The 21,140-nt window shown below is 39.9% G+C and overlaps 1 protein-coding gene across 1 annotated transcript in view; it reads right to left on the reverse strand.

The window, feature by feature from the left end:
- The window catches only part of LOC139724883 (uncharacterized), a 71,151-nt gene that overhangs the window by 6,710 nt on the left and 43,301 nt on the right, over positions 1–21,140 (reverse strand). Inside the window, exons 4-9 of the mRNA XM_071636005.1 lie at positions 19,333–20,012; positions 13,127–13,403; positions 5,289–5,371; positions 2,780–3,150; positions 1,925–2,162; positions 318–439 (exon numbers count right to left, since the gene is read on the reverse strand). Of these exons, the coding sequence (XP_071492106.1) occupies positions 318–439; positions 1,925–2,162; positions 2,780–3,150; positions 5,289–5,371; positions 13,127–13,403; positions 19,333–20,012 (1,771 nt within the window). The remainder of the gene's footprint in view (positions 1–317; positions 440–1,924; positions 2,163–2,779; positions 3,151–5,288; positions 5,372–13,126; positions 13,404–19,332; positions 20,013–21,140) is intronic.

Below are 21,140 nucleotides of genomic sequence, written 5' to 3' on the forward strand. Positions count from 1 at the left end.
CTGGTTACACAAGAGATTGTAGAGTAAAGTTGAATTGTACATGTGTTTCTGTTTTTTTGGTGTTTTTTTTTTGGGGGGGTGGGGTTGTGATTTGGGAAGGAGTGGTTTGTTCTTCATTTTATGTTGTTTTTTCTTTAATGAGGCATATGAACTCAGGATGAATATCTAAAAAGATTGGGTGGGGTATATCATGATATATATTGTGATATATCATGAGATATCATGATTGGGGATGACGAAATAATGATTGGGATGGAAGTTCATGACCGTGTCAGCACGTGGTTGAATGCGGCTGAAAACAGAGAGGGCAAACTCACTTTAGAGGAGGTGGTTTGAGTTGTCTCTCCAGGAGGCCAGCCAGAGCGGCTCGGAGGTGGTCCTGCTTCCTGCTAAGCACCGTCATCCCTCGCTCTGTTCGCTTCGAGCCATACGTACACATCTGAATTAAAACAGAACAAGAGATGAAATTTCCAGTTTGCTGAAGCAAAGCATGTGTGTGAGTATGTGATTGTAAGTCACCTAAGAGAAATGCAGTAGCATTGCACCAGCACTATCCCATATCAATGATACTACAGTTGAACCTCTCGTATCCGGACAAGTCGGGACCGAGGCTCATCCAGATAAGGGATTTGGCCGGATACGGGAGACTCAATGCTTTATACATGTACATATACATACACATGTACTGATGTAGCCCATTGTAGTACCACATGTAGTAGTGTGTATACTGCAACCTTTTCATTGTTACACTCAGTAACAGACCCCAAAATAGAGGTTTGTGTTTGCAAGAATGAAATCATTTTCTTTTATAAATTCTTGGGATGATTTACCTAAATAATTATTAAGAAATGTATCAAGTAGATCTTGAAAATAAACAGTACGAGTTGACGAAACTACGTTTTAAAATTCGATCATCACGGCTCGGCAAAGTCGACTGTAGGTCGCCATTGTTAGGTGGTCTCCCTCTCTCTCTTTGTGTGAACAATTTTTGAGTGTTCAATGTCATTCGTTGCTCAGCCAATGACTCGAAACAATGCATGTCTATCTAGTCATATCGACGGCTGTGTATGGACCTATATGTGGCAATGCGATATGAGAGAACTCGAGCGCATAATCTGTCCATGTTCTTGCGATGATTTGGGGATGTTTGGGGGTGTTAAAATGTTTGAAGGTAAGCAATTTGGAAGGAAATTTGACGTAATGTATGTTAATCATGTTGGAATTAATCTGAAATTCATGTGTGTTTGTGTAGGAGTTCTCAAGGAGTTGGGAATCCCCCTTTCCTCCCGTAATTGTTTTTAAAAAAAATCTCGGCGAGATTGCGTCCGTATAATAGAGAGATCCGGATAAAGGGAGGCCGGATAAGAGAGGTTCAACTGTACTTTAAGTTTAAGGGTACACTTAATTCAAGCAAAGTTGCTGTGAGGTTCAGATAAATACATGGTAAATCCAAAACATTGGGTGAATCATGAGAGGATTTGAGGCTATCAGGGTACAAAAATGATCAAACTTTCCTCAATGGTCTGATCAGGGAGGTGGAAGAGAGAACCTCCACATCCCTAGTTTGATGATACCAAAGTCTGAAGAGCTTCACATTCTTGCTGTGGATTTGAGATCGACAAAAAATGGCATCCCAGGCATTAAAACTGCTCCTGAGGGTGAGCTGTAATGTATCATGTGGTGAAGTAAGCTGTGGGCTGCACAGGTATTCAGTAAGTTTGGAGGAACACACACACACACACACACACACTGCAGCTCCACCACAACATGTCAACAACAAGGGAAGGATATGCAGAGGTAAAAAAAGCAGGTACCTCCCCCTCTCTCTGTCTCACACACACACACTCACATACATACACGATCTCTCTCTCAGGTAGGATGCCTCAATAGGGGCAATGCCTCAAAAGGGGCGATGGAAACTCACTGCGAAAGGTCTCGGGTGCTGGTGAGTACAGGGGAAGTCCCACCTCTCACCACCATCCTTCCTGTCCCCGCCCTGGGACACGCCCCTCTGGTGGGTAGGAGACGGATGGTGCTCCTGCCGCCGGAGAGGGGCGGGGTTCTGCGAGGTGTCCGGGGGTACAACTACCACCGGGGAGAGTGCCGAGCCCTCACCCACAGAGTGCGCTGATGAAGGCGGGGTGGATATCGTATGTGACCGTCTGAAGGGAAGCAAAATACATGTATATCCATAAAATTATATGAACAATGTAACAGAGATTGTTAAAAAAAATATTTCTCTGATCTTCATGTGATTCTGCATCAGTATGTGCGTCACTAGAAAGAATATTAATATAGCGTGATGTCGAATCAACATTGTCATTCATTTACAAGCTTTTTCACCTCTGGTGTTTCTTGGTTTAACAGACATATGATGCTTCTTGATAAGATGCAACCAACGAAGTGGATTACAAGACATTGCAGAATAACACAAAAAACTAGTTCACAAGAAAACCTGTTCAGTATATATTTTGGAGAGACATTCTAAATGAAAGCTCATCACACATTGCAGGAAAACACTTAGTTAACTTAGTTAGTTAACTTCTGTCAAATTTCATTTGCTTGACTTCAGCACCAGACAAATCTACATTTGCTTATTTTTAACCGGTTGAGGACGGGCTGATATTGCTACAACACGCATTTCCCATAGGCACCTGCCCGAGTATACTCTGGACTCATCTTCAACGGGTTATTTTGATTACAAGAACCCTACAAACCTACAAACCTACAAATTGTAGCTAGTAAAGGTAGGAAAGCCTGACCCCTGTGTAAAACCTACTTGAGAGAGTGGGAGGACTCCACGGAGGATGCTGACCCCACACTGGAGAGGACGGGCACCGTAGGGGTGCCTCCCAGCTTCTGAGGACACAGAGCATCCGAGCCAGTTGTCCCCTCAGACCCCGCCCCTGACTGCGACGTCGAGAGCTGGGTGCCCGCCCCGCCCCCAAGGTTATTGCTGAGAGTCGTGGTCGTGGCGGTTGTGCTGGTGGCAACTGTCGTCGTCGTTGCGATGGACGTTGGGTTGCCTCCGGCCGCAGCAGCTGCTTTTGCAGCGGCGAGCGCCTGGGAGCGCGCCTTGTGTTCTGCCAGGAGCTCATTGAATGGGAGCCGCCGCCCTGTAACTGCCCTCCGCAGTGAGAGAGAGTGTGTCTGAAAATTGGAATGAATTGTGTATTTTGATTAATGATTATGATAATAATAATAATAATAATAATAATAATATGATACCATGCATCACAAAACCAACAAAAATGATGCGCCCTGATTTTACGCGAGGACTCAAATTAGGTGAAATGGGTCAACTTAGTCAGTCTTAATTTTTTTAAATTTTCTGAAAGAACAATATTTTTCTTCTACATGATTCTCTAGCATGGGATCATAAAACAAATGGGAAATTGAGTTTTTGCAGTTTTTCAAGATTTTCTTTTTTTAGAATAGTGAGATTAGGTACGTCTTAGTGAGCCCTTTTCATTTCTTAAAAACCCTTTACACACTCCTCCCTTTCGACCCTGATTACTTTTGAAAGGATGGTGTTACTGCAATTTAAGTTGGTTGATTAGTCATGAATAGCAGCTGCTTAAAGGGAATGGCTAGTAACTGAACAGTTAACTGATCGTTAACGGGCCGTTAACGATTGCCCCATCACTGTACAGGCATGCTAACCTGGAAACATTAAACTGCACATTACTTGAATATGAGGCCATTCTGAAGCAAATAATTTTCACACAACAGTAGATATATAATGTACTCTGCAATGAATCCCACAAGGATTGGAACAATCATCCTCCAGCATTCCCACCGATTCCCACTGATCAGTTACTAGCCATCCCCTTTAATGAGTGAGAAAGTTTTCAACTCAATCAACTATACATCATTATAAAGCTTAGAGTTTGCTTTTTCAGAATCTGCCCATGTCTGGTGACTTTTTTGGTGGTTTTGTGATGGAGGACCACATATGGTCTTCTTCATCCAGGGTAGCATCTTTAGTGTTGGTTGACACTGTTCTACCACAGAGCCCTGCCATCATGTTACTGTAGCATTACCTGGTACCCATTTATACTGTATGTCCCCCCAAAAAAAAAATTACAACGGGACCCTCCGCAATAATACCTTTAAAAATAGTGACTCAATCCACACACAATTTCCAGGTCTGAAACTATAACTTATGACTGACATCTTACAGTAAACCCTATCCGCTTTTCTTCAGCAGTCAAAGAGAAATGAGGATCTTTGTACAACATGTCAGGAATCCCTTCCCTCCAAGTTCTGTCTAGTGTGTTCACACACTGATGCAGTTCCAAGAGCATCCAAGTGCTGAACTTGGAAGAAACAGACCCATGACATGCTTTACAATGATCCACATTTCTCTGTGACCACTTGACCAAATTGAATGGGGTTTTCTGCAAAATATAGGTAAGATGTTAGATTTTTACACCCTGAAATGGCATGCAGACAGTTTAATCATATTGAAAGTAATCAATTGAGAAATCCAATTGTATTTTATTTTTTTTAGGGGGAGGGGACAAACTGTACACCTGGGTTGAGAGAGAAATGGTGGGTAAAAACGTCTTGTCAAAGGATGTAGGCACTTTTTTATCTCAGGACTTGCAATTGGAAGTCACAAATCTTTTCCACTATGCCACAGGTGCCCCCACCATCAAATTGGTGGATGTGACAAGCAATGTCCATCAATTTCTGGCATTAGTTTCACAAATGCAGGATGACTGTACAGAATCAGACTACATGAGGGTGTAGATATGCAGCACTGAACAAAGAAATGGAGCATTCACAAATTACAATGAATTTAAAAAAAAAAATCAGAATTGCCCTCTGTGTTGAATATCACAAACATACAAGGCAATCAAATTTTAGCAAACATAAAAGTTTGAATGTATTATTCCCTCATTGTATTAAATGTAAGACAGCACAGGCCAACACAAAGGGTAAATGTCAATTTTCTTTGACTTTTACTTCTCTTCTTACATTTCTTCTTGTTGTTGTTTTTCTCTCATCATATAAGTGATGCTTTATTTAACATTATCTTTGCTATCTCACTGCACAATTTTGTAATTCTATAACTGAGAGTTACATACTTGTGTGCTGCTACTGTGGTAATATCTTCATTCTGTACTTTCAGTATCACTGATCTAACTGAGATTGTGACTTTGCACCTGTAGAAACAAAAATAAACTTTCAACTTCCAACTGTGTATATCATGTATACTATGGAAAAAAGAAGAAGAGAGCATCTCTCAGTCTGAAGAGGCTGAACGAGACAAAATGGCTGACCTTGCACGTGAGGGACCTCGTACAATGTCTTGAATGTTCATCACTCCATACACCGCAATGTTTGTCTGGGTCATATCGTCGATCTGTCAGAGGGGGAAAAAAATATATAATGAAGTCAAGGTTGATACCACATACATTAATATGATATGACGTCAAATGATATGATGGTTGCAATATGTACATTTAGGTTTAGCCTGAATGCAGACACATGGCAGTCTGGATTTTCACACACTATTGTTTTTTCGAAAATGAATATACATTATCCACACATGGAACCAATAATTGGTATACATACAAACTTTACATCAGACTGTATTCCTGTTCTTATGTACAATCATTAACTGTTGTAGTGTGGATTGGACCCACATTTTCCTTTTCTTTTTCTCTTCAAAGGGTACCATTTTCTTTTCTTTTCTTTTTTTTTCTCTCACAAATTGTAGATCTTTCTTTTTCTTCAAGTCAGACAATTGCATCTTCTGTAAATGCAAACCACAAAGCAGCATCATACCAGTAGATGTACAAGAGTGTCATGCAGAAATATGAATAATATGACCATATATGTCATGTCCGTAATGAGGCTGTCGAGAGAACGTGTTTCGACAGACAATCCATCTAATAAAATGTATGTGCTTCAGGCTAACTAAATTCAGACTGAAATAGCTCTAACTGGCCACAGACAGCGGCGGGCAGTGCTGTGCATTAGCCCACATGGCAGTAGCTATTCATGAGCAAGCACCATTACACCCATAGGGAAGTCATCTACACACACTTTCAGTTCCCCCAATGACCTTTGATAGTAACTATCCATCATATGGGCATTAACTAATAGTTTGTCAAATATCCGGCCATCTGAGAAATAATGACCACTAGATGCTCCTTCTGGATACTTCATGTATAGAAATCACCCCAAGGTATAAAGCATGGACGCTGAGGCTATTTAGAGTCGTATGTTTCAGGAAGTAACACTGTCATCAAAGCAAGTTCGCACACAGAGAATACAACCCTGCAAGCACGCATACATGTACAGTATGTCCCAAAAAAAATTACAATCAGATTTTCGCATTGATAACACCCAATATGATTAGATTGTCTAAATGTTACTTCAGGGTCTTGAAATATAACATCTTAGCTCTATTTTGCAGAAAACCCCATTCAATTTGGTTAAGCGGTCACAGAGAAATGTGGATTGTTGTAAAGCATGTCATGAGTCTGATTCTTCCAAGTTTAGCACTTGGATGCTCTTGTGTGTGAACACAATAGACAGAACTTGGAGGGAAGAGATTCCTGACATGCTCTACAAAATTCCTCATCTCTCTTTGACCATTGAAGCAAATCGAATGGGATTTTCTGTAAGACATGGGCAATGAGTTATAGTTTTGTACCCTGAAATTGTATTTGGATTGATTCACTATTTTTAAAGTTATCATTGCGGAAGGTCCCGTTGTAATTTTTTGGGGACATACGGTATGTTGCACTTTTATATTTTTTCCCCCCTTTTTCAAGTAGTTGTGTTGGGAGAAGTAACAATAGTACAATTTGTACTTCAAAGTTGCATCCCAGCTCAATACATCAATGGCAAATCCATAATTTATTTGCAAACACAGATTTTTATCCACTTATTGTGGCCATTGACTTAGGATTTTAGTTTCACATATGGTACATTTCACAGAAGCTTGTTGGGAGTGCACTTGGATACTAATCCTGAACAGGTTCATGGTTCATCAACCAATGGAAAACAAGGTACCCTCATATTCAATCACTTACACGACATATGTTCAGTGATTAAAAATACTGCAATTACCATTGCTGCTCATAAAAATTTGCACTTTATAAAGTGTAGGCATCTATCAAAGAGCCCCATCATCATTTTCATAATGGGATGACATTTTAAAACAAAGTGCATTCTTGCAAATTCTGGATTCTGTGCACCACAGACATCATTGCAGATGTCAAATTTAATGAGATAATGTTGCCTCAGGCTATCCACTCAAACATGCCCACGCAGATGCATAAGTGTGGGACTGAGAGATGTCGAACTTCTTACGTTGCAGTCTTCAGGCAGTCTCCTGCAAATCTAAATCTCACCAAGATGCACATATTTGATGTCTTTCTGTTGACAAGTTCTGCAAAATGCTAAACTGCAGGTAATATATTTGGTGCATCCACTCTCTAAGAGGTCTCAAATGAAAGCATACAAGGTTTAAGATGTTACACCAGCATGCCGGCAAGCTTCTGACAGTAAAGCACAATCTTAATGTACCTGCTTTAGATTTTATAGAATTTATACTTGCCCACAGTGCACCTGACACATGTAATGTTGGTGATTTTTTATTTTTTTTTATTTTTTTTAATTTTTTGGTGTGTCCCTTGACAAAGCATCACACTACAGTTCTGTACCAAAGAATACTGTACACATCATATATTTGGGTGGTTTTTTTTTTTTTTTTTTTGGTGAATTATGCAAGTTGGGTGCTTTTTGTGAATTTCAAAACACATGAAAATATCAAGTCTGATACCAATATGAATGTGACATGCACATGTATGTTTCTCCATACACACTCCATACTCCACGATTATGAATTTAGACACCAGCAAAATTGTTGAGAAGTCCCAATACGATAAGAATTAGAACCGCTATGATACAGTGTATATGGCATGGTATGTTGGGCATAATAAACATGCATTCAAAAACAACTCAACCCGGGTATGACATCAGAATCATATACCGGTACATAATTGATTTGCTTCAATGCTTTGGTTGTGAAGCTAATATTAACCTGTTCCATACTGAATTCTGAAATGCCCATAGACTTAATAGGCAAGCCACCAGATTCCCGTACGGAACAGGTTGAGTATGCAAACTCTGGTCTTTATAAAACAAAACTACAAAGCATAGCAGAAAATGATTTAGGTAGTCATTTCTTGATGGAAATTCATTTTGTTATAAATTGCCACTTTTCGAGATTTGAAAGCACATAGAACAGTGTTGGGTGATGGAGCTGCATGCTGAGAACTGACCAAATATTGATGAAAGATAATGAAATTATCAGTGGGATAATCAAGTCAGTTAACATAGCTGCTTGTGGGTAGTCCATCATAGCTGCACTGGGTAAACGACAACTATGGCTACATGATCAAAACAGACCATCATACACATAGTATCAATATGGAAATGACCACATACCTTTTTTTTTCTCTCTTTTTTTAAAGGTATTCCTAATGCTTAGATGGCACAATCTACATGTATGCTGCAACTGCTATTTAATAATGGTTTACAGTTATCTTACAAAATGTCATCCTCACCTCAACATCAATACAGATTTAAAACTAATTCCAACCCATACATGTGACATGATGCACCGTGCACTGCACGTAGGTCTGAGCTCCCACAAATGCCACTAACAGCAAATGATCTGTGTTGGACAACCAGTATATAAGCCACAGCCACCAGTAGAGGAAGTTATTCATTAGTGGGAACAATTGCTCCCTACGAGACTGACACTCGGACCGAGCCATTCTCCAATCCATCAGAGACGCTCTGCCACTGTGCAGCAACGCATGCATGGTAAGTCGATTATTGTGAGACAGTCCCATGTCACGCTGGGGTCAATGACCTCCAGTGCCCTACTGCCATGCATGCTCTGGTACTAAAGGAGGAAATGGCTTTTCACATTTATATTGCACTTTCTCACTGGCAGATTAAGTTTTGCCATGAAAGACTCAATCAAAGAATACAGGTTTGATGGGCAGAACTATGTTTAGTTGGAGCATTATTCTCGGAAATAAATTTTATGTAAACTGGCAACCTTAAAAGAAAGGTCAAGTGTCTAACAATAATCAATCCTTGATACAAAGCTACATACTGATGAAAAAAATAGATCCTTTAAAGTCTACAGTTGTTGAAGAAATACAAAAAAAATTTTCAACAGCACTCTTTTCTAAATTTTCCTTTCAACAGGAAAAAAAAAAGACCCGCAATATTTTTCCCCAAAATATTACATTGCATTAAAATTATATTTTGTCATGGAAACAACAAACTTGACACGAATACAAAATTGAGGTCAATATCAAAGTTCATTGATTCAGCTGGAAAAAAAAAGGCAAACTGTGCATACATTGTCTTTTGTTTCGCTGCCGATAGTTTGCAATGTGACACAAATGAACAATAACACTATAACTGCTCATTCGTGGTATATTGGTGAAGCGCAATCATATCATAATAGAATGGCCATACAACGTATGTACATGTAGCACAGGGCCTGAAACCCAGGATACAATAATCTCTGCTCTAATGGCTGTTTGTCCAATGAAACATGCCAGTTTTGGCTATCAGAATACCAGGTTTATTGTATATAGGATTTTTTTTTCCATTATCGCTTTTCTCAATTTCTGCTCTTCCCTTTTTTTTTTAACAAAATCAACAAACCCTGAAAGAATTCATAAAAAGCAATCTAAATATCAAACTAAACTGCACCTCAGCTAGATGACTAGTGAGCCATAGCCCTTATTTTCTCTCTAGTCCTTTTCAGGGACACTCAAAGTCAACTATAGGCCTACTACTTTACTAACTTTCGCACACTACTTTCCTTTTTTTTTTTTACTCACTTCAAACACCCCCATCAAGACCTTGCAGTTATTTCCTTTGGTAACCTGGGAGCCTTTGTCCCATCATTCAAATTGTACTCACAAAACCCAAAGATATGTCAAGAATGTTGCAAACCCTTCAAGACAAAAAGCATGCGAGCGTTCAGAGACGTGTAGCGACCCCTTCCCGATTCTGAGCGACACTGATGCTGACAAAAAAAATACAACAAGGTAGCTAACTGAACTTTCAGATGAATCTCATTCAATCCCAAACTGTCGAGCAAGTGAACAACACTCTGCTCCAAGGCATCATAACACTGATTGAGTTGTCCCTTTAACAATGTCTCTCCACACTTTCCACATACTAGCTTTATCCCGCCTGACAGAATGGCATCACGTATTCCCTGGTAGCTACCTTGTTCATTGTTCCTGCATGACCTTGATACAGACATAAAAGAGCTATTCTCAGCCATCGTTTCCTTATTATTTCAAGATGCCGAGAGAAGACAAAAGCTACGTGAGGAATGTCGGTTGGTTTCCGGTTTGTTTTCCGAGAAATTTTCATCCATGACCCGAAAGACGCGACACAACACCAGTGTTTTTTGCAGACCAACATGAGAATCACTCACACACTGCAGTCATCATTATAAAACTGTCATTACAGATGATGCGACAAAAAAACTTACTTCACAGTTGAAGCTTCTGTCACAGTGTAAGTGCATGAAAAGCACTCCATTTCAATTTACCGTCTGACTTCCCCCTCAAAAGAGTAAATAAATACTGTACTAGCACATTATTCAAAATCATAACTTCAATCCCCAGAACAACAAAATCAGGTCACGGTGTTTCTGTATGTGAGTCTTAGGCTGCTGCTACATGCAATCAGTTCTTGCTTTCTTTTTCAGCCCTAACACTGCATGAAAAATTCCCTCTTTCCAACATGATCGTATACAGATCTATTCTGAGCCCTTTGTAAAATTTTGTTTATTTGCAAGAGATGGCATTTAAATGTCTTTGTATCCCCCTTCAGAGATCTATCTTAAATGTATACATTGTCTAATCTTACAAAATTTGTTCTGTTTTGATGTCTGTAACTTCACATTGTTTGTCTTCTGAAAGGCATCTTTTTAGTAAAGCAGTGTTTGACATTGAAGACATACTGTAAAAACTTTTATTTTTGCGAGGGTGTAATTTTTCTGGATCACTGTTGGGTTGCAAAGTTAACAACACACAAAAATATTGCCACAAGCAAGGGTTTGTACTAGTCAGTTATCTCTGTACACTTGCAACAGCTTTGGTATCAAATCTTGAAATTAACATCTCACCCTGTCTGTGACCTCATTTGCAAAAAAATATCTGTACGTGAAAATAACTGCTTTTACAGCAGTCAATTTCCATAAAGACTGGAAGTAGAGTACTCCGTAGACTGAGTAAAAATTATGTCTGGAAACATTCGCAATGTTAGGCAACTTTGCGCCAAAAGAAAGCAGCATATATTCCACGTCCTATTCTAGGACAGCCACAGCTTAGTAGATTTTTCAGAGTGTCCTCAAGGCATTTACAGCATTGCAATTCATCATGAAACTAACAAGAAACAAAATATGCAGTAGAGTAAAAGTGGAAATTTTTGTATATTTCAAACAAGAAAAAACTAGCACAAAAATAAAAGCACGAAAATTTTTCTGCTACACATAAACACTATTTTATGTTTTGATTTTGCAGAATCAAAAACATGCACAATTTATCTTACCAGCCCCAGCAAGAAAACTTACTCACACTAGAAAAATATCCACTTTTACAGTATTCCTCCATGGATATTGAATCATTTAAAGTTACTACAAAAAATCTGCACACCATGCCTTACAAAGAAGTAGTAACATATGAACACTAGGAGCACCATGGCCTAATATTACAAGGCAAAATGTTGAATCGGTGGTGCGAACAAATACGCATCCACTTCCACTACACAAGAGTAGTCACTGGAGCAACATTCTCGCTGAGCCACTGTAGCATGGACACGATTTGCGGGCAGGCTATACGTGGAATAAGCCTGGTATTCCCCATAATTGTAAGTCCCCAATTCACGCATACAAACAGACACAATGCAAAAAAAAATATATATATATGCCGCATATGATCACACACAGAGAAACCTGAATTTGGTGGGCAAGCAGCAGTGAACACATGCTTGAGTGATTTTCCTTTACTGATGCACTTTTCAGCTCTGGTGCTTTTTTTCTCCTTCACCAGTTCTTGCAAACAGCAGACCACTCTAGTGAAAAATCCTTGCTATGTATAATAATAACTATCACAGGGATAACAGTGTCTACAACAAGTGATCTTTAGTCATGTGGCAAATCCTAACAAATGTGTGAAAATGTTGACAACAGTAAGCTATAAGAGAATAAACAAATTCAAGCATCTATCAGTATGCCAGTGGTTCAGTTTGATATCGCAAAGTATTTTGGAATTGAACCTAGTTTCAATGAGTGAAGCAAATATTTGTTGTGGTATATAAACCTTGTACTGTTGCCGTTTTGTTCATTTGGTCCTACATTAAAAACCCAAACTGTATTAATGACAGTAAAGCATTAGCTGCACACATGCATGTATAACTTACAGACTAGTTATATTCTTGTGCATGCACACACAATAGTTGTGACTGGGTGCACGCAGGGGCAAGTGATAAATTGTTCTACAAATTGATTGCCTTTTATCATACATAGTTAGAGAGTGTCAACATGGCAAATGACTGCAAAAATGATGTCTTTTTGTGGAGTCGGCAGAAATATTTTTGATGAAAATAATAGTGATATATTTGTTTTACGAAAAAGTATACAGATCTGTCATATAACAATGCCAAAGCTCTTGCCCGGCGTGACCAGATACAGTGCACTCCCATTGTGACAAACACAGTTATAATGAAATTTTGAATACCACGAAGTAAAATTTCAGGTGCCAAAATTATCGCCTATATATCTTTGTATACTTTAGATGTTCGACTATAACAAAAGTTTGATAACGAAAGAAAATTTCCGGTTGTTGGGGGGGGGGGGGTGTTTCATAAAGCTGATCGTAAAGTTACGAACAACTTTTGAGCGACTGGTGATCAGTTCTTGTGCTGAATTAAGGAAATTCTGATAAGTATAGCACATCAGAACTGATTACCAGTCGCTTGAAAGTTGTTTGGTAACTTTACGAACAGCTTTATGAAACAGGGCCCTGGACCTGTAAATGTCCGTGATAACTCTCACCTTTGCAAGGTACATTCTTGTCCGACTTGACGGTGTTGGCCTTCTTCTTCTTGCTGGACGACTTTGGGGTGGCAGCTTGGGCGGGGGATAATGACGGGGCAGGGGGCGGAGTCGGGGTGGGATTCGTTGGGGTGCTGGATACCGGTGGGCACGCCTGGATTGGGGTGTAGCCAGCACTGGAGTGGCTGATGCAGACAAGACCCGTCTGGTCTGCTGAGAGCTTCTCTAGCGTAACTCGCGGCACGCTGTCACCAACGGCTAGTGGGATGATATGCGACTATGGGGGGAGGCAAGGGGACAAAGAAAAAAAAAATTGAGAAATATTATGTTAATTTACAAATTGTTTTCAAATGTGTACACCAATGAAACTCAATAATTCTTTTAAATCTCCATGCAAAATTGCACGTCAAGCTGCTTGCTGCAAAGTAGTCTTCTCAATTGCGCAGCTCATAATGAAATATTACATACCGATACACACATAATATAGTAGACTGGATACTAGATTTGAATTTTTGTAACAAGTCTAAAATCATCCTCACTCACCAAATCACATCACATGGCCTTTTGCAGGCGGGGAAACCTCCCAAATATAGATACCCTGTATCAACTATCAAAATATGCCTGTAGTGACCTTAATCACTCCATATGACAAGGCAATGTTACATGTACATCACATTTAAAAACTGCATCAACAGAGCAGCTATGTGTGATATATATCATACATAATGCAGCTCATAGTTATACTCTTACTCTTAAGTTTTACTTTTTGGAAGTGACAATATTTTCACTGCTGATAATCTATGGACAGAGATGGGTCGTTCTAATAAATCACTTCTTTAAAGAATCTATCCAAGATTCATTTCATCAAACATATAATTTATACAATATGGCATATAATACACATCTGATCATGCAAATATAGTTTATATAATGTATATAATAGTATACATTGTGTAAACGAAACAGTAAAAATCATTCCTGAATACAGTGAAAACATAATTATGCTAAACAAAATTACTATTCATTGGTTTATTCCAATTTTGGACATTTGAACCAAGAGTGACATGGGTTTCACAACCTTCACCAAAGATTCATTTGCTAGGTTTTATTGCAGCATAATTCCCTAAAGGTAGCATGCTACAATGTACACGATGATTGTCTCTCTTAAAACTATTGCACACAACGTACATCACGTTAATTGTGATCTGCTACCACTGACGTAATCAAAATATTCTAGCAATGTGTCTCGGGTACTGTAAAACAGTAGTCCAGTCAAGTGTAAGACAAGCATCAACACATTTATGCAAAATAATATTTTGCATAAATACACACGTGGATATGCAAGAACTTTCCTTACTTCTTTCTTCCTTCAACATGACTTCACGAACATTGTTTACTCTGCTCTAGAGCCTAGCAGCCATGTGACAGCATACAGGAACCCTTTTTTAAAGGATAAACGAGCAATAACCTCCTAGTCTATCAAATGTCATTACCATCAAACATTGTTCTTGAGATACACCTTTGGTTAATAGCGTGATAGGATGTTTATCTGTCCTAGCGTCTTTAATGCTTGGGCTTAGGAGTGCGTGCACGCAACATCCGGCCCACAGAAAAAACTAGAAATGTCGCTACAGCGACTGGTTATACCCCCGCCTAACAACATTTCATAAGCTTTGGTCAAAACAACATTTCATAAGCTTTGGTCAAAAAACTGAGGAAGTAGTTAAATCCGAAAATCTTTCCTTGATCTTCTGCCATTAATATGCCGTTACCATGGCAACGTACTTTCGGGTACTGTCGAAAAATGCATCTTGCACATCTACAACCAAAGGCACACATCTGTACCAAGTTTCATGGAAATTGGGTAAAAACTGAGGAAGTAGTTTGCAACACAAAATTTTCCATCATTTTGGCTCATAATATGTGAGCTGTTACCATGGCAACATACTTTTTGTCACTGTCAAGAAATGTGTCATGCTGACCTATATCCTAAGACAAACATTCAATATGAATTCCATGAGAATTGGAAGAACACTGATGAAGCAGTTTTGCCATGAAGCATTTTGCCCTATATTTTACCAATAACATGCCGTTACCATGGCAACGCACTTTTTGCCACTGCGGAAATATGTGTCTTGCACATTAACATATTCAGATGAACATCTGTACCTAATTTCATAAAAATTGATCAAAAACTGTGGGAGGAGTTCGCGACGCAAGATTTGTACCCATTTTTGTCCATAATATGCCGTTACCATGGCAACGTACTTTTGGGTACTGTCAAAAAATACGTCTTGCACATCTACAACCCAAGGCACACATCTGTGCCAAGTTTTATGGGAATCGGTTGAAAACCGAGGAAGTAGTTCGCGACGCAAGATTTGCAACGGACCGACCGCCCGACCGCCCGACCGCCCGACCGCCCGACCGCCCGACCGCCCGCTGATTCCTATATACCCCCTTCAAACTTCGTTTGGCGGGGGTATAAAAAGGAGCCTTACACTGTACTACAATGTACGTGTGAAAATAGAGGGGAGGATGAGGCCAGACATCATCTAGTGGCACACATAAAAATTAATGGCTGCTTGCAAAATGGGGTCTGCTTGATCACAAGTTTAAGATCGTTTGTGTAAGAGATCATACAATATAAGAGACCAAAGGGGTGGGGAGGAAGGAGGGGTGGGGGAGAAGGAGGGGTGAGGGAGAGGGGGAATGAGTTCTTTATATAAAATCTTGAATGTACCGGTATATTGAATGAAACCAAATCCAGACTGTGCAGTAGTAAGAGCCACGATGGGACGAAAGATATCATACTTTGAGTTTCAAGTCTGACATGGAGTGCAGAATGAAGATAGAATAAAATGCTAACTTCAGAAGAGGCACTTGAAAAGAAAGAACTAGAAAAAAAAAAAGCTGCTTACTCTGCTCTGTGCCATGGAATAAGACACCTTTAAGGAGATGACTCAATATCTCTTTGTGACTAACATCATACCATGAAAGCAGATTTGCAATTGTCCCTAACAATTGGGCTGCATTAATGACATCATATGAAAGAATAAACACGTGTAAATAACAATGCACTATCGTCCATTCATTGAGAAACAAACTCATCATTTTTGTCGTCTTATACTAGTGTACTACTGACAAGTCAAATGATCGAGCCTGCTCGGCAGCGGAATAATGTGTATACATGTACACATGTGTACCATGTCTGGTGTGTCAGTTTTGACAAACTACATTGAGTGTCAATGCACGACTCTGAACGGCGCATTAGCATGTAATGAATGCAGCCAGCGTAATTTGATCGCAATAGCGAGGAAACAGTGCATGACTTGTGAACTGCCCCATGGGTCAATCATTTGATTAACTTCTGGTCTGCTGGCAAATGGCTCCGGATTAGGCACCACAATGGCAGTTCTTAAAGGTGGCAGGTTCCCGGGGATGAGATGGCACTTGCCCGCCAACAAAAAATGGGAAAGTTCATGCTACCATGGCAACCAAAAGCCCCAAACAAGTATATCCTAATGAAAGAAACATATCTCCAGAGGAGGGTTCCAGAGTTAAAATGCACAGTAGCAATCTATTACACATTATGATTTTTATCCTAATCAAAGAAACTCTCTAAGACAACACTGTCTTGGATGGTGATAACAAGGAGGTTTAAGAGTTGGAGTTCCAACTGGCTGTAATTATTCAAACAGTTGTCAGATTTCTATTGATGTACAAAAGAATTTCACAGGTGCATTTGTGCCTTTGATGATCAATGTTCGACGCCGCCGTCTTGCTGAGCAACTGGAAGATTTATTTTGAACGTTAACATAATGTTGGCCATATTTTGCTTATTCATTCATTAAATGAAATGAAATTTCACTTTATAATGATAAACATGTAAAATAAAAGTCAATCCCATCCAGAAATTTGCGCAAAAGTATAAATCAGAGCTGTATCATGTGAAAATGTTTAAAACTGTACCATCCTGGAAAGCTGGTTTTATCACTTTTCCACTTAATTTCCACAAATGAAACTAATAATATGCAACAATCTTCAAGTATAATTCTTTATTGATGGATATATCAGATTAGTGCCCGGGTATGCCCAGTCGAGTAATTTTCATCTTTATTTCAGCATTTTTTTTGGGTGCAATTTCTATTCGCGCATCCTCGTGTCTGTACCATCTACCTTTTATAAGAAGGGATGGCGAAAAGTAATTACCATCACAAAGACATATCTTCCTTAGAAAGTGGCAGGTGATTATGCAATGAGACACGAGTCAATTGTCTTACTATCTGTGTGGCAGACCCTGTTTGGCACATGCCTCATATAATTTTGAGCGGTGGCATCAAACATCTAGCAAAGGAAATAAGACGGTTGTGACTCCATTCTCTTGAACCTCCTTGGTAATAAGTAACATTTAATAGACATTTTTGTCTAATAAACATCATTCTTCTGACAGAAGTAACAAGAAGATGCCTCAAAAAATTCCAGGAATATCAGAGTACTAGCATAATATTTACATTTCTTACGGCTTCATGCAACACTGTGCTTTCCAGGTGTCTGGGAATATCAGAGTTGACTCCCAATAAAAATATGCCTTTCCATCAGCTGCAACCCTCTTTGAAATTTTGTCACATTTTTTACTCCAGCTACATGAATGTATATCACAATTTGAGTACAAGGGAGTCTTAACACAGTCTGTACATGACAAAATCTGTTTATCTTTTCCTTATTCTTTTACTTCTTCTTCTTCCTCTTCTTTTGTTTTCAACCTTGGGGAATATACTTCATGTATGAATAATGCCGATCGAATACCCATCAGAAATCCTAGAATGGCTGCTGGAGCCAGGGCACAAAACCAAAATCAACAGCCATGCACACTATATCAATTTCCCACCCAAGAATCTCGGCCAAGAGAAGCACAACAGACATCACGTTTAACAGATTCAACACTGCTGGAGCCCCAAGTTTTGAAATTAATGTAGGTGTTCGGGCACTTGCTCTGTGCAGACTTTCATGTATATGCCAACCTCTTCTCTCTCCTCCCCCCCCCCCCTTTCTTTGTTGTAATGCAATGTTATGCCAACATTGCATGGCATATAGAATTTAACAAAATAACATCTTTATTCTTCTTTGTCTGGGGAAGACTTCTACTCAATTAAGGAGACTTACACCCCATATAAAACACATGCATGTTGGTTACTGGTTGACTGTTTGAATTCAAGAAAACTGCTTCTGTTTAGAATCATTTTTTCCCCCTGGTTTCTGGAATCTTGTTGGAATCTACCCCCGACTCTAATCCTAAGGCTTTAAACACAACATTCGTCACAATCATGAGCAAGCCTTGAGCCACTCACTATCTATAAAGGCAATAGCCTAAATGAGAGGAGAAGGTCAGAACCTATATCACGACCTCACTTGGGTTTTATTCTCACGGTCAGACATCGAGTATTTAGTGGTGGCTGGAGTTAAAAAAATATAGCGATCAGTGCACAATCGGCAAATTTTTTAGATGAAATTATCTACTTTTCTATCATAATTGGTTTCAAAAAGTCCATGAAACTGTCAGATATGGTACAAATTAACATTTACTTTCTGATAGACAGCCACAAGAAATGTTATTGATAAATTACGTAAAGGAATGGTAGATCGAGGATTTTGGAAGCCTATGCAGTGTCGTCTAGATTCGTACACTGTATGCATGTGCATGCATGAACAGCATTCACACCGATTCACTCTCCAGGCTAGCTTGGCACATGTATTGTACAGGCGAGCTGTCTGTTTGCACTCCAGCTATACCGTAAGTGATGTCTGCCTGATAATAATACCATTATCTAAATTCAAACCATTTTGGAGAAAGCAGGCCCATACTGCCAGCTCTACTGCAGCAAAACTTGCAGTAAAAGAGTACCGATACATCATGCTAGATGAACTCTGTCTTTAATCTGTCTTTAATCATAGCATCAACACAACTGACATTTGTTACATTCTGTGTTTCCTTTGCATTTATTCTCCACATCTTCAGACAAGATACAACACAGCTACGAAGTATTTTCACTCCGCATCTCACTCAAAAGGCATAAATGGATACTTGTCTTGTTTGAAATTTCTGTATGCTCGTTACATATTGTGCAGTGGTAATATTACACAATTACACATCTGTTTCTTATGTAAAAAACATTCCTTACACCACACACATGCTTAATACAAACCGTTGAAATTGAAGTAGAAAGGCTCTCGGCTGCAGTAAACGGCACCGGCATTGTCTGGACAGGCGGTGACGCTAACACAACTTCCACAGTATCCCCGCAAGCTGCATAGTTTGTGTCAATAGAGGGCTCTGTCCTGTTCACAAGTGCCTCCTCCTCCTCTTGGGACACTTGGATAGAGAGCTCCTGCGAGAGGTCCGTGGTTTGCTGCGAGAGAGAGTCCACGCCCCTTAGCGAGGGCGAGCTCAAGAGTACTGTATTGACAGGTGAGGGTGTCGCTGAGAGTACGTCGTGATGCGAAGCCAGCGAGGGCGCCCTCACAGGTATGTGCGGCTCGTGCGGCGGTGGGGGAGAGGTGCTGTGCGGCTGCCGCAGGTGCGGCTCGGGCTGCCTCATGGGGCTGACGTCGAGAGAGGGGTCGGCAGCGATGAGGTCAGGCACACTTTGCGTCCGCTGGCTCCGGGGCGTGTGCAGCTCCGGCGAAGGCGAGTCCGCCACCTGCGGGTACGACACAATGTGGGGGTGAGAGTTTGACCGCGATGGCGGTCTAGCTACTGTTCGGTCTGTTTTCCGATGTGCACGCATTATCTGCTTATTGCAGCTGGGTGACGGCGTGTCCCCGAGAGGAGCTGGAATGGGCAGTGGGGGCAGTGGTCCGTCCGGAGGTTTTCCATGCCGAAACTCTGAAAGCAGCAAAAGATTAGTGAAAGAAACTGGTGACAGGGGAGGTCATAGATATCATGAACAATTATACAGACAAAGTCGTTCCATTTTTTTTTTTTGAATGACTCTTTGCAGTTTGATTCATTTCAGGTGCACTTTGCATTAACAACAACAAAAATAACAGGTAAAAATGCTGTCCGACAAAGTCCAATCAATAAGGGCTGGTTTGACTGAGAACAGCACCCGAATGTAGAGCATCACATCCACCAGCAAATCCTCTGCACTAAGCCAAGCAAACAGGAACCACCACTTCAACCACAAGATCATGTCTATCATGCATCCCCTACTGAGTACTAAACTTAGTTGAAGCCAACATTTACAACAACAACAAAATACACTGCTTTAATTGAAACTACCATCACACAAGCTACCCCAACCTAAAGACTGCACGATGAAACTTATTTTCATATTTCCACAGTTGTCACTATGGCTTTCACATCTTCACAGAAACAATACACACTGTTAATAATATCAACTGGCACCGGTCCAACAGTCCCAGATCGGCAAAAATCACTGTCAGGCCAGTAGCCTTTCAGGAATTGCCAAATTTACTGGCCCGACATGACCGGTAAAGAAAAATAACATTGTCGGGGACAGTAGAAAAAAAAAAAAAAAAGATTATTATCATTACGTTTTTAATTGCAACTGAGTGACAAATTTCCCTATAACAACATAAATAAGCACTGAATTAATCAGTGTCAATTAAGTCAACACAAGAATTACATGAACTTGAAGGGCCAGTAGATTTTAAGTTTGGACCAGTAAAAAATGGAAAACTGGGTATCTTTTGGTCCTACAGGGATAGGTCAGACCAGTAGAAAAAAAAAATGGTTAATAATAATAATACGCCGTATATGTATAGCGCATATCACAAAGTGTGCAGCCCTGCCGTATGTTTTTTTAAACGACAGGAAACAATAAAATGCCTTTAACTCTGACCTTCTGTCTAAGAGTCACTTCATTCAGACTCAAATCCTTGTTTGAATTTGTGAAAATCAGTCAAGTTATAATCACTAGTCTGGGATGAAAGTGGAAAGCCACCACTCAGCCGCTTATTGTACAGTTCTAAAGGGATGGCTTAAATCCCT

This window comes from Diadema antillarum, unplaced genomic scaffold (assembly GCF_040938485.1).
Source record: "Diadema antillarum isolate AM-2024a unplaced genomic scaffold, OU_Dant_1.0 seq00000002_RagTag, whole genome shotgun sequence".
Taxonomy (NCBI): Eukaryota; Metazoa; Echinodermata; class Echinoidea; order Diadematoida; family Diadematidae; genus Diadema; species Diadema antillarum.